Source organism: Symsagittifera roscoffensis, chromosome 9 (assembly GCF_963678635.1).
Source record: "Symsagittifera roscoffensis chromosome 9, txSymRosc1.1, whole genome shotgun sequence".
Taxonomy (NCBI): Eukaryota; Metazoa; Xenacoelomorpha; order Acoela; family Convolutidae; genus Symsagittifera; species Symsagittifera roscoffensis.
In genome coordinates, this window is record NC_087070.1 from 21,161,870 (window position 1) to 21,176,198 (window position 14,329).

The following is a 14,329-nucleotide window of genomic DNA, read 5'->3' on the forward strand; positions in this document are numbered from 1 at the left end:
TGATGAGCACTTAAAAATTACCGTTTAGCTTACTTAAAAGTTTAGTTCAAGTTGATTTTGTTTTGAATTTAGGATTTTTTCGAGGGGGCAGCGGATTTTCAAAACTTTTTGAAAGTTTTGTTGACCTTTTTTTTTAGGTCGGCCAAATAGAGTTTTCTGAGCGGTCCCAGAACACTATAAAGACCCTATTTGGACTAAAGTTTTCGCGCCGGAAAACAGTTTAAAAAAGCCGTTTTTGGGCCTTTTTTGGACAATTTTGACAAAGAAGTCACGTTTTTTGGCGCGGGCTCCCCCTCAAAAATTAATATATAATGGCACCAAAGGCACCTTAAATTTAGGGTCGCTCAGACAAAATGGATTTCTTAAAAAGTACCAAACTTGCATCATAAACGAGCACCAATTTTTTGTTTAATCTATATAAACTGAAAAAATTTTGCCGTTGAAATTGTCAGTTGCAAAATTAATTTTGATCATTCAAACTAAAACCAGCTAAAAAATTAATCTTATTACAAATCTATGTTCATAAACGCTCATCAGTCGTCACTTCCCTGGCAAGATATCTGGCTCTGCTCTCCGTGTTCACAGACGCCACTTCCCGTCTGGACATCTGCAAAATACCACTCTTCAACACTGAATCTTCCTCATACATCAAATGACCCTTGTACACTTCATCTGGATCACGTGACCTAACAGGTGCGGAGTCACGTGGTCGTCTGAAATCGTCCAATGATCGTTTGTGAGAATCGGAAATGGTGTTCATAAAGCGTTGGGGGTTCAGAGCGATAAAAAACTTCAACGTGGAGCAATTACATTTGCTCACAGATCTCAAGACAAACAACATTTTAAATCTGAAACAAACTTCTACTTTCGCTCACTTTCTTTTTGCTCAGACAGCCAGCAAAAAGTAGGGTGAAAGTCAGGATGTCAGGGGTTCCCAATTTCCATGAGCAAACTATTATTATTGCAATTTTAAAGTGAAAGGTGCACTTCATTTTGAGCATTAAAGCCCCCTTTACCCGAGCCAAAAAATTTGGATCAAGTTAACATCCCCCTCCCCCAAATCCATCTAGGGGAGAGGATGTGAACTTGATCCAGAACTTTTTGAGCCTAAAATTATTTGCGCGAATTACTGGCAGCAAACCCCATTTGCTATTATCATTTTTCAGGGCACCTGTTTCATGTAATGATACGTGCTTTATCAACTGAATTGGATAATAATATCGAAAAAATATAGAATCAAAGCTTACCTATAAAAAAACTATTCAGACATTTCATAACTTCGGATGAAATATGACAAAGAAAATACACCTGGTATTTCAGAAAATAGCAAGTCATTTATTTATTAAGTTAATCGAGCCACTTAAAGATCCCTGATCACCTTTTGAAAAGATAACATTTGGTTCAAGGCAGGCGGATATCAAGGATTTTGTATTTTACAAATGCAAAGTAAAGGTCAAAGCGAGAGGTCAGGTCGCAATCAGTCAACAAAATGTTTTCTAGCATCTCTCAAAACTCAATGTTTACATTGCCAAAAATATCATCTACTTATTGCGACAAGAAAACAGTCATTTAGTACAACTGAATTGTAAAACTTAGTCTTATAAAAGACTGAACATTTCAAAAGTTCAGTAATTAAATTTCAAATTTTGATCTATTTGCCCAAAGACGTGCTATCATAATGGAACGCATAATGCACCTTATCTGAAATTAGCTGAACAAATTCAGTAAAATTAGTCACCTGCTGGCTCGAAACTCAAAACTGGCTTTACTTCAACCTGATACTAATAGTTCGGTTCAAGATAGTTGATTCAAGTAAATTTAAAGGCGAGACTGAAATTTACCTCCAATATTAAAAACACGTTTGAAATTCCTGGTCTTTCAAAATTATAAATATCCTTTTTTTAACATTTTCATCTCTTTTGATTACGATACTCTTGCATATACATTTACATTTACTATTTATTTATAACCGAACTTTCAAATCTACTGAGCTCGAAATTTGATAACTCTTCACAATGTCAAAATACCCGATGTTCAAAAATATAAATATTGATAGCCGTGATTATGCCACAAGCAGCCAAGTACGAAAAACCTCTCCTCCTGATCAAAATGTAGTTTCCATAAATCAAGACTCAGACGAAACTCGACCGTTGATTCTGTGCAAGGAACACGACTACGCTTTATGTTCATTTCAAAGCATCCAACACCAATTTCGAAACCTATTCGGACGCCGACAGTTCGACCGGCCGAACTTTAGCGAGGCAAATATATCTTTAAACATGCGATTTATAACCAACACCGGTCGTCGAAACACTATCACTAAAAACGCTCCTCGAAGTTTAAAACGCTACTCCAAAACAGTTTTCCAGACGTTAGTGAATCTCAGATGGCCGTATCAGTTTTTATTTGTTAGTGTCGCTTTTATAACTACGTGGTTGTTTTTTGGCCTACTTTGGTGGGGGCTTGAGCAACTGATGATTTACATGTTTGACGACGACTGCATAGCTGGAGTTGATGGACTGTACTCGGCCTTCCTCTTTTCAATCGAGACACAAACAACTATAGGTACGCCGCAAGAATAGAACTATCTAATACAGGGGCGGATTAGACCCCCTGCCCTCCCCCCTTTGTACTATTTTCCAATATCCATTTTTGGTGATGGACCCTAAAAATTGTCTAATATATACTAATTTTGAGGGGGAGCGCGCCGAAAAACGCGATTTTTTGGTCAACATTTTCCAAAAAATGCCTAAAAACGCCTTTTTCGGCATGTTTTTTCAAAACTTGCTTGCGGTGGGAAAATTTGGCCAAAACAGTGCTTTGGAAGAGCTCGAAAAATCAATTTGGTCAACCTAAAAAAAAAGGTCGACAAAAATTTCGACCATTAGATTGTCAACATTGGTCGCCCAAAAATGGATGCCGTGGCTCTTTTTCCTCTTTCGTGAGCATTATTGATGCCCTTCGCCTGTCCTTTCTAAGTTTGTACGAAATGTATATTAAAAGCAACCAAAAAGTTTATTTATATAGATTTGTTGAATTACGCTGAATCATAATTGATTTAACTTTCAGAGGGGCAAACTTAGATGAATATGAATAAATTGCCCCCCCCCCCCCCCCCAATATCACATGAGCATCAACCTTTTGGTGTAATGAGTTGCTATAGATGGCTAGGCATGAATATGTTTGTCCTAATATGTCACAATCGGACGATGAGAGCAATCATTTAAATTGTCAAAATTCGCAGATGAGGTGAGGAAATAAGCCGATTGCATAAATCAGCACCATTAAGGTGGAACCTTTGGGTAAATGAGGTGTCGAATTTCTGAGAGGGGTGGAAGGAGGAACCCACTCCATTCCCAAATCCGCTTCTGATATTGAGTACTTTTACATTCATTGACAAGTATATCTTTAGGCTACGGAAGCCACTACGTGAAGAACACTTGTAGAATTGGAATTGGGATTCTGCTGTTGCAAATAGTGAGTGGAGTGCTGATCCAGAGTCTAATTGTGGCCATTGTCATTTCTAAATTCACACATCCCAAGTGGCGCAAGAGGAACGTCATGTTCAGTGATAATTTATGTGTCTTCGAAGAGAGGTCAGTCATTGTCATTCTTATTTCAGTTCAACAGCCAGAGAGAGCCCTTCAACAAAATAAAAGTAATTGAATTTCAAAGAAAAATTATTCCCCTTAGAGCTCAGAATCTTTAGAGACGACGAATTATCTTATCAAACTATTCACATTTGGAAAACAATAGACAATTTATTTGTTCCGATCGTTTGAAAAATGAGAAACTTTGTATTCGGGTGTTTTAGTTTTTTTTTACTTTTTTGTTTTCCACGCAAAATCAGGTACCACAAACAATCTTGGAACTTGGTTGAGTGACATATCATATTAAAGCCCTTTTAGTCGTGATTCGAACGTCATTAAAAAAATTCCAAACACTTTTCCCAGTGTCGGGAAAAACCGATTAGAAATTTTTGTTCTTATTTAAAGCTAGTAAGGTGAGCGTCCAGGTTAGTTTTACTCGAGTAATGTTCGTTTGTGCTCCACCATTTTGGGAATCAATTTTTTTACGACTTTTTGTTTTTCTGGCCTGTTTTTCTCTTAAAAAAATTTTGACTGCGGCGCAGAAAATTTTGCCAAAAAAAGGTCTTTTGATTGCTTTGGGAGATCTCGGACATCGATTTGGTTAACCTAAAAAAAAGATCGCCCAATTTTTTTTTGAAAATCCGCTTCCTACTCGAGATCCGCCCTGGTTTGTTCTATACTTGAAGCAGTTTAGACCAGCCTCATTTGTTTACAGTACATTTTAATGCGTCAAGGAATTGAACCTAAAACGGACCGACGAAATAAGATATTTGCACTCAGGAGTTTAACTAGGACTTCAAAGTTTGATGCTATCTCGGTGGTTGGGCTCAGAAATCAAACACACAAATCAACCCCATAAAATTTGGGACCGCAATTTTACATGCGGAAAAAGCAGTATTAGTCTGCAGGACAAAGATCAACTTTCGATATAAGTCAAACCTGCAGTCTTGAAGATCCTACAACTAAACGCCAACGGATCACAACCCATAATAGACAACAGACAATATTTTATTTCATGATAAAACTCTATACATCTTTTATCTAAACAACAAACGCTGTGAAACGGATCAAGCAAAATCAAAAATCATTCTGGATGTCGAGTGGTTACCCAGAACTGACCTCCTAAAGGATGACCAATTGCTCGTATTGAAAGAAGAAAACTTCGTATGAAAACATAATAAGTCTTCCTACAAATGACCTCCACTTTGAAAGAGCTATTAATATCAAAAGCGTGAACATCTTCATTGATGTTGTCAATGATTACATGCAGCCCACATCAAGCAGTGATGCATGGCACAATGACTCAATCAAACATCTTCTGAAATATCAAGATTCAAATAACTAAGGATATAGAAAAGCGCATTGCTCTTCACTTACCGATACTGACAAAAGCCCATTCTTTCAAGAACACTGCAGGCATGATACCAAAAAAATGTTTAAACTTACTGAAGACCTTACGCATCCTACAACCAAACATATTAAAACATAAAAGCATGAGGAGAATAAGATCACTTCCACTAGAACGACAATTCTGCAGCACTCTATTGGACCAGGACCTCACTACCTTCACCACCTAGGCAAAGTTGCCACAAATGATTTCACGAGATTTGATAATTTATCCATCACTACTAGTGTTCCTCAGGTTATTCCAAACAATGGAAAACAGCTAGATTGACTCCACGTCCAAGGCTGGGCGAAGACTTAAGTCAATCTAAAACCTATTACTCAATTGTACTCAGCTCAGCTTTCTAGTGGCTCAGTTGGTTGAGCGCCTTTTCATTCCACAGTTAAACAAGTGCATCTCTCCGTCAACACACCAACATAATTTTCAAAAAAAAAGTCGCTCTTCAGCAACAGCGTTGAAATTATTAACTAAAAACATCAAAGATGTAAATTCAAAAAGCCTTACCGAGCGAACTCTCATTGTGACTCTGGACCTCGGCGGCGATCGACACTGGAGACAACAATAGGCTGCGCTGCTGGCTAGTATTTTTAAGACAAGACTCAGCAAAAACAACAAAACATGGTTGCTGTCGTATCTTCAGGGTCGCTGCATCTATGTTGAAAATGAAGAGTGTGCATCAAGGATGAAAATAAAGCAAGGGTCCCGTCAAGGGGATGCTCTTTCTCCAACACATTTTACATTTGCCACGCAATCGGCCCATCTCCTGAAAAATTTACTTTCATTGGAAACTAATGTCAGACAAATCACATTCCAATGGGTAATTGTTGAAAAAACTTATGGCCCGAAGAAAAACGTCTTGAGCTTTTAACTTGACTTTATAAATCCTTCTTCACTAATTTCACTACTTGGTCGACAAATTTAAAAACCTAGTAAAGATAGGTGACCACCATCCATCAAATTTCCATATAAGAAAAGCAAAAGCCGTGGGTGTTAACTTACTTTGATAATATGCATCATTTTGCCCCTCACTGTAAAATTTGAGAAAAAACTTAACGAAGGAATAGTTCACTTAAATAGGCCAGTACCAAATGAGGTCGCTCAAAAGAAACGTTCAGTTTAACCTATAAATCTATAGGCAGAGGCGTCATTAGCCACGCCGTTCCCATATGATCACTAACCAACTCGAACTCTAGATGGCAAGAACGGGATTTAAAAAAATGCCTTGCGCACACGCAATACCTGGCTTTATAGTAATGAATGGCTCTCACCGAACATCTTAACAAGGAAACAAAGATACTCCCAGTTCAAGAGCATACAGATCTCTCAGCAAAACAGTTAAACAGAAAAACAAAGGCAACTCTCAAAATCAATTATTACTGCCATTTTACAAAGAGATTTCTGCCATTTTACAAAAAAAACGAAGCAATTGATGCTTAAGATTACAAACCACTACTTATGAAAAGACACAACATCTCAAAGCTAATGTAATAAACCACCAGAAACGAACAAAAAAAAAAACTCTCCCGAGCGAGGCTAGGTGCACGCTCGCACAGCTCCACTATGGTTACTCTCAGGGGCGGCAACTTCCATTCTCAGGGATTCGACTTCCTGCCGACCCAAAGGGTCCCCTTTTGGTACTTTTTAAGAAATGCATTTTTGGCCGACCGACCCTAAAATTTTTGTGAAGGCGCCGTTGGTGCCAACATATACCAATTTTGAGGGAGTTAAAGTTTTCCAAAGTCCCCAAAATTTGCTTGCAGTGCAAAACTTTTTGTCCAAATAGGGTCCCTATACTGTTGTCTGAGCGTAACATGGGAATCGATTATATTTACAACTTTCTAGACCACGAAAATCCATTATAATCGATTTGTTTTCACTTTTCTTAAATGCGGGTAGATAATGATAAGGCATTACACCTTTGAGAAACAAAAAAAAATTTCATTGTGACTCAGAACAATCTCTTTGAGACTGAAAAACAAAGCTTATCATTTTCAGCCTCGTAAACTGATTTAATCGATTAGAAGAAAGGTTTTGGATCAGTTATTAAGTCAAGAAAAGGCGCCAAAATTCTATCATCAAAAATAAATTAAATTGGTGTTTTTTCTCACAGACTAGCAATATTCTATTTCAATATTTATTCATTGTAAATTTTTGCAGGGGTAGCAAAATAGTGGCGTTCCGAATAGCAGACATGACCAATGGGGAACTGTCTCTTCCCGAGGCACATGTGAGAGTCTACTTGATTCACAGCATGCAGTCTACTCCAGGGGGGAACACTCCGCGGAGGGAGGGGTGTCTGGCTATGGAGGAGCTGGACATTGGATATAATAAAGGTACTTCTTGAAACAAAAAGATGGATGGAACGATGTGTGTTATCTATTTATAAATACAGCTTAACCAATTTGCCCAGAACATTTTCACAAATGAGAAAAGGCGGTAAAGAGAGATAATTATATAACTAATTTGTTCCAGTGCATTCTCAAGTGTGGCTCAAAAATTTTATAGGGTGTACATGCCTTGTATGAAAAGAGAATTTTTTAATTTTGGAAACTCTATCTTCAAACTGCGAATGAAGCAAAAGCCACGCCATATCACCATGTTTTTTTTTTCAACTCTACGCTGATTTTGGGCATTTCTCCATTTCAGGGCACGACCGGATTCTCCTGCTAGTGCCGTGGGTGGTGGAACACGTGGTCACACCTAGGAGTCCACTGTTCAACAAGTCGAAACAGGAAATAGAAGAAGGCGTGTTCGAAATAGTCGTCATTCTCGAGGGATCTGTCGAGGAAAGTGGAAGCGTCACCCAATGCATTAAATCCTACACTGGCCAGGACATTTTATGGGGATATAATTTCAACACTATGATTAGCAAACGAGGCGGAAAATTCCAAATAGATTTCCATAAACTTAACTCGTGTTTTACTACTCCTAACGTGTCAAACGACGCATTTTTTCAGTCCTCAACTGAACAACTTAATCAGCAGAATTCGTTCACGGAAACAGATGACATAGATAAAGAAGCTTCGCTCTCATCGGTGCCACCGCCTCGCAAACGCAGTTTTGTCACGGCTTCCTTTCAAAACTGAAACAATCTCCTAATTTGTTTCCTCTCACAAATGAAGAAAGCCGTTATAACCGAAGTCTATATAAAGTCAAACAGTCAAACTCATATACTTCACTAAGAAAATTTGATACTTTTGTGATTTCTTTATAGCTATCTATCTGAGTAGAGTGTAATAAAAGTCTATATCACTTTTTAAAATATCGTTTCAAATTATTTAGTTGGCTCAATTTATTTCGAAGCCGTTAAATAACTTGGATAATAAAAAATTTGGACCGAGATGTGACTTACAGGCAGTTATTTTGCCGAGCAAACACATTAAAAACATGGCAACAGAGTTGGAAAAAATATCATGAACACGGAAACCTAGTTACTCATTTTGAATTATTTTTACATGTTTCAAATTAGAAATGATTCGTTTTTCGTCAAGCCATTTGAACTTGTGCTATTCGAAAGCGCATTTTCCTTCTTTTTAAATCTAAAAACTAATGATCTTAGCCGGACTCATGCTAAACCTTCGCTCGCCTAAGCGAATTGAGCATAAAACAACAGCAAGTAAAGTAATTATGCCAAAACAAATCACCTCAACCATATCAAGACTCTAAAAACCCGAAACTGAGTTTTACCAATCACCAATATCGGCAGAAGTCTATAAGCAGGTAAATTTCAATTACTTCTCGTTACAACACAGAAAAATTGTCTTCAGGCGCCTGTGGGGCCAATATGCAATAAATTTGAGTGATGAGCTCGTGCCGAAAAAACGCAACTTTCGGATAAAAACACTCCAAAATTTACTACGAACACCAATTTTTGGCAGGTTTTTTTTCTTAAAAAATTCACTTCCAGTATAACTTTTGCTGCAAAATAGGTCCTTTGAAAAGTTTTGGTAGCGCTCGGTACATCAATTTGCTCAAAGAAATTCCTGAATTTGCTTTTGAAAACTGCCTCCCCCACTCAAAAACGTCCTGCGCACGTCAATTCTCTGAAAAATCTACAAAATTCATTTCTTTTATAAAACTGCTTGCTGAAAATTTGTCTGCTTACAGTCCTGTATGTTAACTGTTGTGTGCTGGCTGCTATGCATCATTCAGTATCAAGCGAAAGACGAAACATAACGCAAGGCATCTAGAGGATCATTCCCAAATGCCATGTAATCTTGACTAAACATGGCCAATATCTTTACCAGTGTCTCCTTTGGAATCTCTCTAAGCAAATCCATATGTTTGGCTGCTCTAGTAGTGTTCCAACTTTGCTTTGGAATATTCACTTTTTTGTACATGGTGGTTAAGTTCAAAGCGAGGTATTTAAAGTCTCTATCCATAGTTTCTGTTCTACCTGTCAATAAAGCAATTAAGAGACAATTTTTAGGACTTTCCCCGTCAATTTTAACAAAGACGTTCGAGGAATAGCGTGTCGAAAAACAGTTTGTTCATCGAAGCCTTCCCAAAAGTCCTCCAAAAAACAATTTTCCATAAAACATTTCTGCGCAGTAAAATATCCTACTGCTCAAAAAAAGGTGGAAAACTTTTCAACCCCCACCCACTTCCTTTTTAAAAAAAAACATACTCACTCCATTTGCGCTTCTATCTTTTTTGGGATTTCTAACCCCCTATGAAAAAACACGCATTCTCATGCATCACGACATTCACAATTAAATCCTTCGTGGGATTTACCCGACCATGGGATTACGTTCTCTGCAAATGCAAATCGCAGCACAGATTTTGTGACATCCAAGTTTCATGGAAACTGAAACGAGTGAACGCAATAAAAAGAAGCCTGAAACGAGAAAAAGTGCTCCAGGGCTACGCTTTGTTACTATTTTACGACATCCATTCCTCTCCTTTATCGAACAAATGCACCGCATACCTTGAAAACCCTCCAAATGACAATGATATACTTGTATTTGTTTCATTTGACATTTTTCTACAGAATCGGGTATAGTTTAATTTAAGGTTCCCATGTATTAAATCGTATTTTTTTTAATTATGATTTTTCATATTAAATCAGTCCTGTAAACGTTTAAATACATACTTCAGTATCGATAGCTTCAGTTAATTTTTGTCTCAAATATTATCTTTTAACTTACAAAAATGATTTGAATTTTTGAAATTTCTGGGAAGCTCAAAGCTGAAACAATAATTCCTCGCTTCAGCGACAAATTTTCGCGAATCCATCTTATGCGACCGTATCTTTCCCATGTATGCCGCAATGAACCTCGCTATAGGGTCCCTCACAAACACGAAACTCGTATAACTTCTCATTTTTTCCATGGCTTGACCGATCGACAAACTTTGCAAAAGTTTCACCCTTGGGTCAAACACTGGATGAACACAGTGCTCTTCGGAGAATCGAGATACATTATGGTTCAAAGTCCACATAAAACAACCTCTTTCAAATGTTCCTGTTTTTGCTACCCTACAATTGATGTACTTGAACTCATCATTATAGCTCAAGTTGGGTCTCTTAAGAATATTTGCCAAATACTGCTTTTGTTTGCCTTGCAGACGTCGCGTCTTTGATTCATGTGAACAAAATCGGTCCAGCATTTTCAGCCGATAATTTGATATTGATCTCATGTCGTGAAATTCGCTCTCTCGGTTCACTACGCTGGACGAATAAACGTGATCAACAGAGTTCCTTGAACCCTGTTAATAGTCGATTTAGAAAATGAATTCGATGAGCCAAACTTGATCTGCTTGGAACATAAACTAAGCCCAAAAACAAGAAACTTCCGTCAATTTACATTTCTGATTGGTTGAGAAAATGAAAATTGCAACAGCTATGATTCCGAGATCGCAAGAGCTCTCTGTCTTCAAATTTGATTCAAAAAGGCCTTGAAGAAACTTGAAATGTGAGTTCATATTAGTTTTCACAGAAATTCTTTGTAGAAAGTATTCTTTAATCATGCTATAAAAGCTTAAATCGTGAATAATTCGGGAAACACTGAATACAACACTTGGTGTAAAAAAGACTTACTTGATTTGGATCCTTAAAAGAGCTTGATGATAACTGTTTAGCTCTCTTTTTGAAGGTGAAATTGTCTGACTTTAAAACGGTATTACAGATCATGACAGTGAAAATCATAAAAGATAGGGCTAAGATGAAGAAACAATTTCGTCTTGTACCAGCTAAAAGGAATTTAATTTCTTCTATCAGCTTCATTTTAGTCAACTTGAAAAAGAAACGCTAGAAAGTGGAATTATGACAACAATCCGGGACGCGCCACGTAATAAATTAACGTTTACGGAAAAAACATCTGTAGCAACAAACCATTTTCAAAAAACACTTGCGCTATAACAAAAACATCGAATTTGATGATAGTGAAAACAAAAGGAGACGAATACAAATCCATAGCAAATTTCTGCAAAAATAGGTCGTAGTTGCCTCATCAAAGAAGATTCCGAAAACCGGGTATCTCGATTGAACTTTTAAGAACTGCAGGATATTTATCAAGAGAAGTCAAAATCAAATCAAAAATTTGATTTTTTTCCCGTAAATCGAAGCTTTTTGTGCAAATAAATATAAGCGGTGCCAATTATCGAGAAGAAATTGACACAACCTATTATTTCAATTGTAGCTAAAAGTTGATTTGGGAGGGTAGTTTTCGAGAAAAGCCAAGTTTCAAAATACGATAAAACACCAACAAATGAATTTTCGAGGGCCATAATTTTTTGTGAGAAAAATTGGGCGCAGGCGATTATACAAGGGAGCTTCATAAAGCTTGCTATTTCCATTGAACCCACAATCTCAGAATTCGGAGGGTTGTTTTCGAGAAGTCAAAACGACTAATGAAACGGTCAAAAAAAATTTACTATTCCGAGGGCCATCATTTTTTCGGGTTTGGCTTCTTATGCAGAGGAGTTTTCCATTGCCCGTTCTATCCATAGAAACTAAAAAAAACTAGATTTGGAAGGGTAGTTTTTGAGAAAACTAAATGATCCAAAAATATGGGTCAAAGATTCCTGGCACAGACTTTTTCGAAGTCTCTAGACAGTAAGGTAAAATTACAAGAGACTAGGAGAATATGCAGTCACACAGGGGAGTAACGGTATTTCTATTAATATCCCTATTTCGAAAATCTGTAAAAGTTCGAGAAAAACTAAGGTTTTTGCAAAAAGTGAAAAAGTTTCAAACGCGTATCAAAAAAACAAAAAAAAACATTCCCATAAAATTTCATTATTCCTGTTTTTATCAAACAAAAATTCTAGGCAAACACGCCAAGCAAGACACTTGACTTTTAAATCAGCAACGAACAAAATTTACGAAGCCGAAAATCTTTGAACAGACACCAGTTGACTGGAAAAAAATTGATTCAAGTCCCCACGGAAACTAAAAGAATAACACTAGCAATTATTATGATACTTGCTTACAGCTCAAGAAAAATCGGTGATGTAGCACCTAAGCCGACAAAATTTGAGCTGACAAACGAAAGTCCGACGATTCAATTTTTACCAAAAATTTTTAATTTTATACATACTGAGAAAAGGCCCTACTGGGTCTCAAACCACAGACCTTAAGATGCCAAAGCAACCGCATTACCTCCAGGTCAAGTGGGAAGGAACCTGGAAGTTAACAAGGTTCAATATAAAGCAAGTTCAATTTCTTTTACAAAAAGTTGCTTACGGGAAAAAAAGTCCCGATTACAAGACACTTGCTCTCGCAAGTGTTATCAAGCTAAAACCCATGCTTTGCAAGGAAAGCGGATAAAAACCGTACCAGATAGTATAAATGGCATTAAAAAACGGAAAACGAACATACTGAAATAATAAATCCGTCCACAAAAATTTGAAATTATTTTTTTTTCATACACTTTGGATCAAATTGACATTCATCAACCCAAACTGAAACTGAACATTCCACCTTAGAACCAAGTTAACATCCTTCCCCCAAAACTGCGGATGTTAAAATTGTCTACCACTACCTAACAAGTTCAATGGCCGACCAAGTTGTTAAATGGTAATCAAATTGGAATCGAATAGAATAAAGACACATTTAAATAAAGCTCAAATAAAAGTGACTTTATTTTGACAAAATTTACAACTCGGCCCATAATTAACGGATTTTGAAAACGTTTTATAAGGTTGACGTCTGGGATCATTTATATCAATTCTATTAACTATTAAAACAGATTTTGACGTTAAGTTGATTTATCCAAGATTTTCAAAATGTTGTCCTGTCATCCGGCTTCTTTCTATTTCAGTGGTGTATTATTTGTAAATTTAAAAATTCGTCTGACGTCTATTCTATATTCCGCAACTTATTTCTCTTTTGTCTAATTTCGGGTTCGCAATAATCGTTTATGTTCATTGGTATAATATTTGTTAAAGTGTAAAATAAAAATTTGATTTCAGTTTAATTAGAACACTTAGTCTAGGTGGAAAATTATTTTAAATTGGTATATATTGGCGCCTTTACAAAATTTTTAAGGTCAGTCATCTAAAAGTGGATGTCTCAAAATAGTACAAAGGGGGGGGGGGGGGCTTTGGATCGAATCCCTTAGGGGGTGCCCCCCCCCCCCCCCCTAAATCCGCTACTGTGTAAAATACTGAGTCTTACAGAAAAAGATATTATTTTATATGAAATGGAAAAAACTATTTTATTTTTTGTAAAACTTACTTTGGAAGCGTTCATACTGAACCAAAACTAAAACAGGCAAATAGCAACGATGACTCCAATTGACCTTCACGAGAGGGTGGTGGGTTTCGGAAACAGAAATATTGAAACTCAATTACTAGCACTATCTTTACAAATGTTAATGCACTCAAAAATGTGAGATAAATGCATTCAAAATTATGAAAAAATCTTGAGCCTTCCAGCAAAGCCCACGCCTTGGAAAGTAAGCCGACAAAACGATAGCTCGATACTTCAATTTAAGCCAAAAAAATTCCAGGCACAAAAACAAGGCCCAGTCGGGACCAAAGCCTAAACATGAGGCTCCCAGGGCCCGCGTTTAACCAGTTACACTTCAGTTTAGACACGGTCGCGTTTAGTAAAGTTTCGACAATTGTCTAGATCAGAAAACCGAGTTGCAAAACAATTTTATCAATAGCGGTATCATGTATTTACACAGAAGTGAAGCTTCGCAACATTTGCGAACAAAACCAACAAAACATAGTAAACTAGCTGACAGAAAATGAGATGAACGACGTTTAATGCAAAAAAAAACCGAAAAGGTCAAAAAAACAAGACATCCCAAAAAGTTGATAGTTTGGCTCAATTGGCATGAACAAAAATTTAGTTGAGAAAAATAGGCCAAGAAAAAAGAATATGAAA

The 14,329-nt window shown here is 37.0% G+C and overlaps 2 protein-coding genes across 2 annotated transcripts in view; one reads left to right on the forward strand and one right to left on the reverse strand.

Annotated features, from left to right (window-relative positions):
- Positions 1 to 14,329, reverse strand: part of LOC134854609 (ubiquitin conjugation factor E4 A-like) — a 214,089-nt gene that overhangs the window by 154,090 nt on the left and 45,670 nt on the right. The window lies entirely within an intron of this gene.
- LOC134854411 (G protein-activated inward rectifier potassium channel 3-like) lies at positions 1,607 to 8,233 on the forward strand. Its single transcript, XM_063870648.1, has 4 exons — positions 1,607 to 2,565; positions 3,413 to 3,596; positions 7,153 to 7,328; positions 7,642 to 8,233. Exons 1-4 carry the CDS (start codon positions 2,016 to 2,018, stop codon positions 8,079 to 8,081), a joined length of 1,350 nt encoding a protein of 449 aa, XP_063726718.1. The 5' UTR covers positions 1,607 to 2,015; the 3' UTR covers positions 8,082 to 8,233.

Bases quoted from the DNA above. Each gene is read 5' to 3' on its own strand.
- LOC134854411 (XM_063870648.1), top strand. From the start codon at position 2,016: ATGTCAAAATACCCGATGTTCAAAAATATAAATATTGATAGCCGTGAT. The intron at 2,566-3,412 runs GTACGCCGCAAG...GTATATCTTTAG, and splicing joins CGAGACACAAACAACTATAG to GCTACGGAAGCCACTACGTG. The intron at 7,329-7,641 runs GTACTTCTTGAA...TCTCCATTTCAG, and splicing joins GGACATTGGATATAATAAAG to GGCACGACCGGATTCTCCTG.